Below are 13,137 nucleotides of genomic sequence, written 5' to 3' on the forward strand. Positions count from 1 at the left end.
GCAGGAGATGATACCTGACGTAACGTTCCAAGTGAGAAGCGATGTAGGCTCATGGCTAATGGAGAGACACAGCCACTGCGAGAATGTTGCTAATCTGCTGAGGTCTCTTACCTTTATACCGCGTTTGAGGCAATATTGACATCCACAGTGCTCCTAGGAGCCGGTGCCAATAAGGCTGACTCACGAAAAAGATAATTGTAAATATGCATTCAAACGCTGACATGACCGCTTCAGCCCACAACAAAAAAAAAAAAGAAAAAAAAAAAAAAGGTTCATAATTGTCTTGCGATCGATTCTCTCAATTTTTCTTTCCCCTACAAGATCTTGTCATTACAATACTAATTAGGAGAGCCAAGCAACCATGGACTAAAAGCGGCCACGGATATCAAACAGGCCCCTTACCCCAGACACAGAAGTTCAAAACGGACATACATGGCAAGCTGGTACCATCCTTCCGGATCCCTTTCTGGAGGAATCCATAGGCTAACAAGCCTGTTTCATGGAGGCAAAGAATCGGGTGAAAACTTCCGTCAGGCCGTCGGCCAATTCATCCCCGGAGATCGCAGCAACGCAAACCAGATTTCGCAACCGTCCGTTGATCGGTCCCTGCCTGACTCTGTAGCTACGACTGTAGCCACCTCTATTGATACCTTTCTTGCTAGCTCAAGAGACTCTAAATCGCCTCAAAGCGGCATGGAGGCAGGAAACCAAGATCTACCCTCACTGGAAGGGGAAAAGAGAGCAGCCGAATCCTCAACCCTCTAACGAAAACTGGTGACAAGAGACATGCAGCAATAGAGACCTCGAAGTGTTACAGCAATCAGTACGACCATGATAAACGATACGATTGAATACTTACAAGCGGTATCTGACCACATCTCAGCTTCCGACGCCATTTTCTCCAGGAATGGGCCAAGATGTACCTCGCCGCGCATTTGCTACTGAGCAGTTACGAAGACATCATTGCGAGGGAAAGGATACAGACAAATGGTGCATTGGATTGTTTTTCTTCGAAGACTGAACCAGAAGACAAGTGCCCGAGGGTGTTGCTGCGGATGAGGAGCGGTTATATGATTGAGAAGCTCCTCGTTCTTAGTAGCTACTGTAAGAACCAACGGCTAATAACAACCGGTTAGGAACTGAGCAAGGAGCAGCAAGCGGCAGATTGCCCAATAACATTGAAAATTCCCGAACATACTGCTTCGACCTTAAGTGAGTAGCACTCCGCCTCATCCTCAGCTTATTATTCATTTATCTGGATATATTGAACAAGAGTACGAATAACTACCCTCACTACAAAGCCAACCTTCAGACGGTCTCTTAGCTTCACGGCCTTTCCGAAGATGCGTTCACTGACACTGAATATTTTTAGAGAGAACGAAATATTAGACGGATGAGCTGTGGGCAAAATGCCATTCGCTGGTCTGCGGCAGGTTTCCGCATCCGAGCAAGTGAGAGAAGAAGGCTCCAGGATTATTTAATCAGGGAATCCTAAAACTTCTAGATCTTTTAACGTTAATTACCTCTTCCACGAGAATGGAAGTGCGGACACAAAGAAGATACAAGATATCTAGGCAATGATAAGGTGTACATGGACCATGTTATGGAATCAAAAGAGTAAGCAATCGCACGTCCTAACTCAACTTTACAGAGATTACTCTGAGAACCAAATTCGTTCTTGTCAATACCCCAGTGGGGGACCCAATCTTGTCTTGTAGCAGCCCTCACATTTCTAGACCCTATAGCTACCTTCGCCGTTCTTGCCAGAACAGTGAGTGACAAGGAGTGACAGCATTGCTTGAGCTCTGTCTGTATGGTACGACAATTTCTTGCGTGTGGATTTCAGTATCCGGTTTCGTGCCAAAACCTGGAGCGTCCTCTCGCCAGGGCTCTTTTCTTTGTGAGGGCTTGGCAAATTTTGATGAAATTTAGGAGTCTAAGACTTCAAATGAAGCAAGATTGTTTTGTTTGCTGGATCTCTGTGAGGCTATTGATGTCCACGTGGTCTACAGTACATCTGCATCCCAATGGACAACCCCAAAATTCGCCTTTACTTCCTGCCGATATGGCGCATCGTATAGTGCGGATGGTACGAGCTTCTCAATGCCTTTGGCTAGTTTCCACAAATCCTGAAACTGTTGTACGAATATGGCCGTGCTGCGGCAGATCCAGACCATGTCGATCACCGTCAGCGCCTAAAGATTGGCCGGGCCTGGCTAACTTTGGCCCCCACGTTGGAGCCATGGATCGTCGATCATATTACAGAAATTTGAAAGTAAAAAGCTCGGGGAACAACACTTTCTTGGCAAAAACGTTTTCTTGAAATATCTAACCAATCAGAGGTCCCAAGGCCTCGTGAATTAGTTCATCGTAATCGTAACCTCAAGCGCTACGGCCTGATACCCTTTTCATAGGGGAGATGGCAGCGATGGTTGGGACGGGTGCGAACGCACAGATTTTGCCCCCTGACAGGAGAGGAACACCAAAAACCACGGCCCTCGCGGATCCGCCCCGATCCATGGACGACATCGCGGAAGGGGCCCGCAGGGTGCTCAACCACATCGAAAACAATGGCACGGAGGACCGATATGTCACTGGGTATATTCGCGCCGTCCGCCAGTACGCACTCAACGCCCAACGGGGAGACGGCCAGGGGATGGCCAAGGTGCTCGAGGCGTTGACCAAAATCAACATCGACACCGAACGTCTGAACCAGCGAATGGATACCATTGAAAAGACAACGAGCACATTATCGACGGCACTATCTACCCCCGCGGCGAACTCTGCGGCAGCGTGGCGCAACTTCCGGGCCAAAGAATGGCAGCGCGACTTGGCTACGGCTGCGGCTCCTATCACCCGGAGCGGCGGCACATCGTCACCAGGAGTACCGGAAATGGAACTTCGCGAGGACCGAGAGGTCATCGTCAAGGTCGGAATGAACCGCGAGCAAATCCGTGGATTGACACCAAAAGATTTGGTCGAGAGGGCTGAACGACAGAGGGTATCAAATGCCCGTCAGAAGAATTCAGGGGTACTGGCCGGACAGGCTTTCTTTGTCGCTGCTCGAAAATTGCCGTCGGGGGATGTGGCAATGATCGCCAACAGTGCGGCAGGGGCAGAGGTCCTCCGCAAACATGCTGCGTGGCTGAGAGCCTTTGGACCAGGCTCGGTGGTCCAAGAACCGTCATGGGGAGTGGTGGCGTACCATATTCCCGTGAGGTCCATGAAGGTTACTCCGGAGACGATGGCTGACGTTGCGGCTGAGCTGCTCAGGCAGAACAACTGGGGCGAAGGCGCCAAGATTCAGTATCTAGGATGGATGACCCGTCCGGGTGAGAGGGCGGAGGGCTCCATCCTGATCGAGTTCACCAGCCCAGTCGTGGCTAATCGCGCGATCATCTCGGGAGTCGTGTGGGGGAAGCAAATTCACAATGCATCACGATTCTGTCGTGAGGGGCGGATAAAGCTATGCAGAAAATGCCAAAAGCCGGGGCATATCCAGTCACACTGTTCCAACTTATTCAAATGCGGTCACTGCGCCAACGGACACCCGACCTGGGAGTGTCCGTCGACGAAGGGGCAAGCGATACCAGTCAAGTGCGCCAACTGTGGTGAAGGGCATCGCCCTACAAGTCGGGAATGTCCGGTGAAGGTTGCAGCGATGAACGAAGCCAAGCAAGCGCTGGCCAACTGCCCTGCATATCACCGCGTTCCTCTGCACCTCCGAGTGACGGCAAGCACTGGCAAAGAAGCAACTTCGACCAGGGCAGACCCCATGGCCACGAATGGACTCGAAGCGTCGATACACGCTCCAGAGGAGCAACGGGGGGAAGAGCCCCGGCGGAACCCCCAGGATGCTGTAATCGACGTGGAGGCTGCAGCAATAGAAGTAGAAACATCACCAGAGGAAAACACTGAGCCTATTCAGCCTACTCAGCTCAAAAGAGGTCCTGGTCGCCCAAAAGGCTCAAGAACGAGGCCAAAGAATCCGAAACCAGCAATGATACCACTAGCATGCCAAGGGTCAACAAGGCTCCAAGCGGCCTCGAAAAGGCGCCGCACAGGCGAGCCGGACGACACCATGGACGAGCAACCAGACGACAATGAATGGCTCAGCATTCAACCCACTCCGGCCGATCTCCCTCAACCTGACACTCCGCAGGATAGCCGGGAACACCGACTTACCCAATTCATTAACGAGTTCACCTCTGTCAACATGGCCGGTAACACGTCCGAGCCTGATGACGAGGACGAACTGGACCCGGAGAGCCCCGAATACCGCAAATTGGTGGTTCTGAAATACAAGCAGCGACAAGCGATACCAATCGGATCTTCTCCGCCGATTTTTACGACGGATGCACCAACAATCGAAGACCCAAATGATGAAGTATGGCACGAGGCCAGCGAACGAAGCGATGACGAACAAACTCATCAATGAAATCGTTTGAGATTCTTCAATACAACGTACACAAATCGTGGCCAGTGATGGCAACGTTCCTCAGAGACAGAAATGTCCTCGCGGCGGACGTCGTCGCGGTGCAGGAGCCATGGAAGAACGAAATGCAACACACAACACACCAACCAGCGACGGCAACATTCCAGCTAATTTACCCACCAAAAGCAGCTGCCGACGGAACAACCCAAGGCCAGGACAATCAAGTCCAAGCCTCGGATCTCTCCCAACCGGGCGTATGCCTGTTTGTGTCTAAAAGGCTTGACCCGAGCACTTGGTCGTGTCAACTCGTCTCACAGGACTACCAGTTACTGAAACTTAGAAAGGCTCATCAGGGCAGAGACTGGACAGATCTCTTCATACACAACATATACAATAGGCCGGGCAGCAATACTCTTAGACATCTGAGAAATGAGCTGTCAAAACGACCTCATGGAGAACACATCATCCTTGGAGATATGAACGCGCATCACCCGAGATGGGGAGGAACAGGGACCAGGCTCGATCAGGAGGCCGAGCAACTCCTAGAAATCGCTAATGAATGGGGACTCGAGTTGACGACCCAACAAGGCAGACCTACCTGGTCTCGAAACGATCAGTCGTCGGTGATTGACCTCACCTTCATCACATCCAACCTTGTCAACAGGCTTATCAATTGCGAGAGGGCGGATGACATCGAACACGCATCCGACCATTTCCCGATCAGGACTGTGCTTGATATTATTACACCCATTGCAGTACAACAGAAGAGAAGAAACTGGAACGCAACCGATGATCAGAAACTCATCCAGAAGATCGAAGGAGGTCTACGGACAGGAGGCCTATACCGGGCAAATCCGCAAAGGATAGAAGCCAAATGCCAGGAGCTGATGGGAGCGATCCAAACAGCAATCGAGGAATCAACCCCATGGGCAAAACCATCCGCGTGGTCGAACCCCGACTTTGACGACGAGTGTAAAGTTGCGGTCAAAGAGGTTCGTCGCCTCCGTCGCAAACATACGAGAACTCAAGACCCCTACGACTGGATGTGCTACTCTGAAGCACGCAACAGAAAAACACGACTCGTCAAGAAAACCTTGTCAAGGGCGCACCGGCGCCGAGTCCAGCAGGTCGTTGAAGATGGCCCACAGGGTATGTGGCGATTGGCTAAATGGGCAAGAAACCGAGACGGAGCATATGAGAAGGGTATCACCCCTTCGCTGAAAATACAAGATCCCCAAATACCTGGGACTCTCGCGGAAACAGTTGAGCAAAAGGCAGAGGCATTCCGCACTGCCTTCTTCCCAAAACCACCACCAGCCGATCTATCCGACACAGATTCATTCCTGTACCCACAGCAAATTGAGTTTCCAGCAGTCACCGCTCAAGAGATACAGGAGGCGGTGCGAGGAGCGAAAGCAGGGAAAGCACCCGGAGAAGACGGTATACCAAACTCTCTCTGGCACAAGCTTATCGAGATACCGGTGATCCTAGAAACAGTGGTCCAGTTATTCAACGCATGCATAAACACGGGGTACAACCCGTCACATTTCCAGCGCTCAATCACGGTGGTGCTCCGGAAGCAAGGCAAAAGTGACTACCAGCTCGCAAAATCCTACAGACCCGTGGCGTTGCTGAACACGCTCGGAAAGTTTCTGGAGGCAGTTGTCGCGCGACGGATCAGCTACGCAGCAGAAACCAACGGTTTACTCCCACGAACCCATCTAGGCGGACGAAAGGGTATATCCACCGATCATGCTATCCACATTATCATCGACCGAATCAAAACTGCATGGGGAAAGGGCAAGCCAGTGGTATCTCTGCTGATGCTGGACGTGTCCGGAGCGTACGACAATGTCTCCCATGAACGTCTACTACACAACGCCAAGAAACGACGTCTGGGACACTTCGTTCCCTGGGTGAGGGCCTTCTTGACCAACCGAAGCACACGGATCCGCATGCCCGAGGGCACATCTGATCGAATCCCGACACCTACAGGCATCCCTCAAGGATCACCGATCTCACCCATTCTATATCTCATCTACAACGCAGACCTCGTTGAGAACTGCGGTAACGGTGTGACTAGCAACGGGTGGGTCGACGATGTTTGCTTCATGACAAAGGGAGACAGCGAACGCGAAACCATCAAGAAACTCAGAGCGGCATGCCGCAAAGCCGACCAATGGGCCGAGAAACATGCATCAGTTTTTGACCCGAAGAAGTATGCACTCGTGCATTTTGTAAACACCAGGGAAGTCGACCCACAATACACATCGCTTTCTCTACGAGGACACACGGTGACAGCGACGAGGACGGCTGAGCGGTACCTAGGCTATTGGCTGGATCCGGGTCTGGAATTCCACCATCACCGCGAGAAAGCGGTGGCCAAGGCCGGTGTCTCTCTCCACGCACTACGAAGCCTGGCAGGATCAACGTGGGGAGCCTCACTCTATGCAATGCGAAAGATCTACCAAGCGGTGATAATCCCGCAGATGCTCTTTGGGGTTTCCGCGTGGTATCAACCTATGCTCATCAGTCATTCCAAGGCACGCATAATCAGTCGGCCTTTCGTGGCAATCCAGAAGCAGGCAGCATGTCTCATCAGTGGAGCTTTCAGAACTACGGCAGCAGAGGCACTGAATGCAGAGCTTCACCTACCGCCTATTTCTGTTCACATGAATCGACTGGTGAAAGAAACGGCCCTTCGACTACGGACAGGACCAAAGTTCGCTGTCCCGCCAACGATGTTACGTCGACGACCGGCAGATGAGAGAGACTGGGCTGGATGGTCACCGATGGAGGCGCAAGCTTGGAAGGCGGGCGGATGTCTTATGGCTCCCCCGGATACTTTGACGAGGAAATGGGAGAGTCGAAAGGCATTCGTCCTGGCACCATGGCAAGCGCCACCAGAGGTAATCATCGAGGACAGAGAAGCTGCGGTGAACAATCACAACCAGATCCTGATGAAAGACCCAAGAGAAAGACCCTTGATTCTGTACACCGACGGGAGCGGAATTGATGGAAGGATCGGAGCGGCAGCGGTCGTGGACCTTGAGGATCAACATGCTCATAGCCAGATGGGAGATGATAATACGTCCACCGTATATGCGGCAGAGCTTCGAGCCATTGAGATGGCACTTGAAATGGTTCTGGAAAGCACAGAGCCATGGGCTAAGCAGGCGAAAAACGGGGTAGTCATCTTTGTAGACAGCCAAGCAGCGCTGAAGGCGCTGAGACGACCGCGGATGCCGTCAGGACAGGTCTATCTAGCAGGATGCCTCAACCTGATCCGACAACTTGCGGGCAGAAGCATTCGGACAGAACTCAGATGGATTCCTGCGCACCAAGGAGTCATTGGCAACGAGATCGTGGACCAACACGCAAAAGAAGCGGCGCAGGAACAGGACGGGCTGCATAACCCCCTCAACCGAGACATATGTCTCGCAGCCGCAGCGAGACGACGAATTCGCAGAGAAGCGAAGCTGGAGTGGGACAGAACGTGGGCCAAGGAAGCGACCAGTCGTCCGACGAAACGCTTGATTGAAGCACCAACAAAGAAGACGCTGGAATACTGGACGGGCTTGCGCAAAGCGACGACATCGATTCTGATGCAGCTTAGAACTGGGCGAATTGGCCTAGGGGCTTACCTGAATCGTATCAACCGACGCGAGACAGCGCGGTGTGATTGCGATCTTGGCAGCCAAACAGTAACACACGTCCTACTGGAATGCCCCTTGCACCAGGACGAGCGAGACTGGATGAGAAGCGCTCTCTCATACCAGGGAGTCGCTCTCCACCGGGACGAACTCCTCACACGACCGGAGGCCCGCACAGTTGTGGCCGAATTCATGGTCAAGACCGGCCTCCTAGGCCAATTTCAGACAGTCGACCCTACGGCTCTGGGCGAGGAAGGGGACGACAAAGGAGCGGAGACAATGATCCCTTAGACAGTGTGACGGAAGAAGAAGGATGGCGCCCATTAGGAGTGCAGTGCCAGGTCCACTGTACTCCCTTGATCCAAGCGAGCGCGCAAGCGGCAGCCGACAAGACTGGACAGTTGGAGAGAAGAGGGCGTGGGAATGGTGTGTTGAAGCGGGGCCCTGGTCCTACCCGCGACCAGGGGTAAATGACGTTCATTTTGGCTTTGTGTTTATCATGTTTGCATCCGTGCATTTCTTTTGTTTAGTTTACGTCTTTCGATTCGAGGGCGATTGATCAGAAATTCGCAAGGCGAGTTCCCTGACGGTCGCCCAGTGGGCTGGCGACCACCTTCCAGCTGTCGGCAGGCCTGACAGCACTCCCGCATAGCAGCATATATATAGAGCGAGCTACATCGGGCAAATGAATACAGTCAACTCTCGCTTATACCACAGCATACTATCCAAGCCAAATTACGTGGTATAATTGAGTTGTGTTTTGGTGAGAGGATGACATAATATTTGACAAGCTAACTCTAAGCCCTAATACCTATTTAGTCTTCCATCCCATCATCTGATCCAAAGTCACCTGACGTTTCTCATCAATCTGAATCCTGCCAAAGTCGCTGATTAAGCTCTCAATTTGTCTAATATGGTCCGAGGTACCCTTTTCTTTGCTACAAACCCATAGTAGGATATCCTGGAGGCTGTCCAATATAGCAGAATTAGACAGAAGCTCAGGTGGGGGCCCATCAATGTCAATATCCTGAATTTCTGAGGTTGTTGGGGCAATATATATATCTTGCTCATTGGTCTCATCTCGCCCTTCAGTCCCATCTTCTAACATGTCTTCGTCCGAAGGGTTCAAAAACTCGTCAAATGGCACAATATCTTTATCACCAAGCTTATCAATTGCTTGATTATATAGACTTTCAATCTCATCACTCAATCCGGGCTCGGAAAATAGTGCAGACTCAGGTGCGGACTCGGGCGCGGACTCAGGTATAGGTATAGACTTTGGACTAATCAAAGTACTTTGTTTAAAGCAATTGATAATCGTTTGGTCTGATACACTTGTTCTCCAAACTTGCGTTACCCAGGTAACAGTATAATAAATGCTCATTCTTTGTTTTGGGTCTATCCCACGATCAAGAAAAGCAATCATATAGCGCATCCATTTCTTCCGATAATGGTGCTTCAAGTTTTGGATAATACCTTGGTCCAAGGGTTGATAAATTGAAGTTGCGTTTGCTGGCAAAAAAACAACCGTAATCCGGGGTGGTGGTGGCGCTCGCTGGAGTCCAATAACATGTGGTGAAGCATTGTCTAAAAGGAGCAAAGCTTTCTTATCTAAGGGAATACGCCCATAGAAAGATCGCAACCAGTCCTCCATAATGTCATGACGCATCCATGCTGCCTTGTTGTGACGCCAAACACATCCCAGAGCTCGGAAATTAACCCCCGGAGTGCGCGAGGGGTTTTTGCTGTGCCAATCAACCATAAAGGGACTCGATCGGAACCATCCGCATTTGATGCAACAACAATAGTGATTCGTGTTTTATCAAGCTTTTTGCCAGCAATTTTTCCCTTTGAAAGACCACCATTTGGCATACGTCGCCAAAATAGGCCAGTTTCATCCATATTGTAGATTTCGGACGGTTTGAATTGATTGCAAATCGATTTGGTGCTTTTGATCTGATCATGTACCGAGGATGGGACTGAGGCAGCTTCTCCGTGGAAAGTATGATATTGAAGAGAGTGGCGTTGTTTGAAGCGAGTTAACCAACCCTCAGAGAATTGAGGTTTGGTCCGATCTTTGTATTCCGGTATTTGTCTCCAAAGCTCAGCTGCTTTAGTTTGGATCAAAGGGCCATTTATTGGTATTCCATTGCCAATTTGGTTATCTGCCCAGTCATATAGCTTTTGGTCCAATAATGGCCAATGAGAGGATGAAGATCGTTTGTTTGCCCCTGCAGGGCCCGTATCAAGATAATTGTATTTGGATGAAAGGATCCTTGATATGGTTGACCGGTCAATCACTTGTTTGAATTGGTCCTCAAACCACTTAGCACATGCAGTCTGCGTGGGCTTTGGGCTAGTATTAGACCAAAATGCCCGTAGTGCCTGGTTCTGCGCGTCTGATATACCCAATTTGGTACGCTTTGGTCCCATTCTGACGCGCTTGGGTGGGGTCGGGAGGGTAGGAGAGCTTGTAGATTGAGGCATTCTGATTGGTTGATTGCGCTGACTAAGCAGATTTGAGAGGAAGAAAGTGTGGTAAAACAAAATGTGTTATATTCTGTCAATTTATATGGAAAAAACTGGAATGAAGGGGCCATCCAAGCAAGGGATGTGTTATTATCAAGAATGTGCAATATCCCACCGTGGTATAAGCGAGAGTTGACTGTACATCATCATCATCATCATCATCATCAAGTAAAAAGCTCCCTGCTCATAGCCTTGAGCAGCTCCCTATGCTCGTAGAAAGTATCTCCAAAATGGTTCACCTTCTTGATTTCCCACCTAGATACTTGCGTAGTCAAGCTACTCGGCCCATACCCATGGCATGCTTCCATCTGCGCGGTGTTGCCTTCAACGTCCCCAACTCAATGAAGGCAAATGGGGCCGAAAACAGAGCCACTGAAACTCAGGGGTAAACATCAAGGGCGTTCCACCGTGCACGGACCAAGGCCCGGCCAATCTGGATCAACGTCAATACCCATGCCCCATCGTCATTCGCACTTCTGTTAGTCTTGGCTCCTTCGGGTCTCTGAGGCAAAGAAGATTGCCGATACTTCCGATGCGGCTAGCCGCGTCACATTTCCCGAGCCGGAAGTCTCGCATCAAACTAGCTTCAATGTGCTTGCATTAGTGGAAGAGCTAACCAAGCCTCTTGCGCGCTAATCAAATCCATCACCAACGGCGCTCCCTACAACCAACAAACACCACATATCATTGGCTTTGCTCCCTCGCAACCCGCAAGCGAACGTCGTTCCAACCCGACAACCCGGTCTAGGACAAATTAAGATGACAATGAAGATTTGCCCTCGTTCTCCACGAGGTCAATCTGGACATCTGTTCAGCAATATTTATCGGGCGTTTTGAACCTTTTGATGCCAAACGTAGGATTCTGACCGTCGAAACATGGAAGAAAGCCCCGACGCCCCGGAACCTCCTCTATCGGTTCAAGACCAACGTGGTTCCGAATTGGACTTGTTTGTCCGTCATAACCCCGGTCAATTGCAAAAAATTCCTGATTTACGCGCCAAAATCGAGTCAATTCTTGCGTCCTTGGACTCATACTCAACCGCTATCGATGAAGGAAAGGGTATCGCGAGGCACCTGAACGTACCTCTACTCGGCAGCAGATTGGAAGACATCATTGGCGGCTCCTTCAGCAGCTCTTGCCCACGTATCGTTGAGACAAATGGTCCGATGAATGACTATGGAGTTACTCCGGGCTGGGTAGATCTCATTCGGGACGCAAGACCTGGCCAGTTCGAACCCCATGGCAATGAGATGTTTCATTACCGTACGCAAGGTCTGACAATAGAAATGAACAAACATGACCGGGAAGCAGTTTGCTCTCCTGTTTTTCGGAAGATATTCTGCTCGGGGCCCCTCCCTGAGGATCTGAAAGCAGAGCAGGAGACTATTACTGCCCTGCTAGGCGACATGTCTGAGCTGGGTAAAGATATGATACAAGGTGAGATGCCACAGCTATCGTGAAAGATTATGTACCAAGCGGCTAAATCCCATTAGCATTTGCGAAGATCCAACACGTCGTGAAACAACTCAAAGATTATAGCAGCAATCTCTCGGATTCGACCGGAATCGCACCCTCCCCCCTGAGCCTGTTGGCCAGGGGCCGATCATGTCTTCACGGCTTTCATCTCTCGGATCTTCAGTTGGGAATTCGGGGGTGAAGAGAATTGCACCTTGCCAATTGATGGACCACAAACTCCCCCACCTGATACCCGACTAGTGCAAACTCAGCAAATCACGCCGCACGGAGCCCCTGCTGCATCTGAAAGAGTAACCATTTGCACAAACACCGGGGGGCCAGGCGTGCTTCCCTCACAGCCTCGCCACCGCTGGACCAGGGCAGAGAAAACAGCATATGCGGACTTTATGCGTGGCCGATGTCATATGTCCTGGCCAAGGATAGCAGACGATTACTGGAAGACCACGGGGAATCGGCTTAGTGTTAATTCTCTAAGGCAGCAGGCTAAGCGAATGGGAATCCAAGTAGAGTGTGGAATGCCGGAAAAACCTTCGAAATTGAGCCGATCGAGCCGATCGAGCCCCTTGGTGCTGAAGGTCAACTTCCCTCCGCACTCAGGGAAGCCGGCCAAGAATGATCAACAACCAAATTCCATCGGGATTATGCAATATGGAGACGATGGGGTAGGCGACAGACCAGAAGCCTCCCAAACGCATGGGCATAACACTGAGCCCAAATACTCGGCGCCGAATTCACCTTACTCACCCCAAGATATACCCATTTCCAACGACATGCGCAACCTTCAAAGTCAAGGCTCCGGCCAAGATTCTGCCGGCCAGCTGAACTGGATATTAAACTGACTTTATGAATCCAAATTTTGTGCGTGATGTCCACTTGGCTATCTTTGTGTAATATAAGTTGAATTCGTCCCGTCAACATTGGAATAGCTTCCATCCCCTTCAAAATATAGTTCAAATAGTCCAATGAGTTTACCATTTGCTCCATAGGTATTATATGTAAGCTGCTGCTCCGGATAAAATCCCTGTCCGAAGGGAAATTGAAGG

The 13,137-nt window shown here is 50.7% G+C and overlaps 1 protein-coding gene across 1 annotated transcript; it reads left to right on the plus strand.

The window, feature by feature from the left end:
* Positions 1–11,493: 11,493 nt before the first annotated feature.
* Positions 11,494–12,933, plus strand: N7446_012684 (uncharacterized protein; the record flags this gene model as incomplete). Its single annotated transcript, XM_058521426.1, has 3 exons — positions 11,494–12,055; positions 12,112–12,205; positions 12,258–12,933. 3 exons carry the CDS (start codon positions 11,494–11,496, stop codon positions 12,931–12,933), a joined length of 1,332 nt encoding a protein of 443 aa, XP_058366792.1.
* Positions 12,934–13,137: the final 204 nt, after the last annotated feature.

Source organism: Penicillium canescens, assembly GCF_028828765.1.
Source record: "Penicillium canescens strain IBT 15451 chromosome Unknown utg000010l_segment0_segment0, whole genome shotgun sequence".
In the NCBI taxonomy this organism is placed as follows: domain Eukaryota; kingdom Fungi; phylum Ascomycota; class Eurotiomycetes; order Eurotiales; family Aspergillaceae; genus Penicillium; species Penicillium canescens.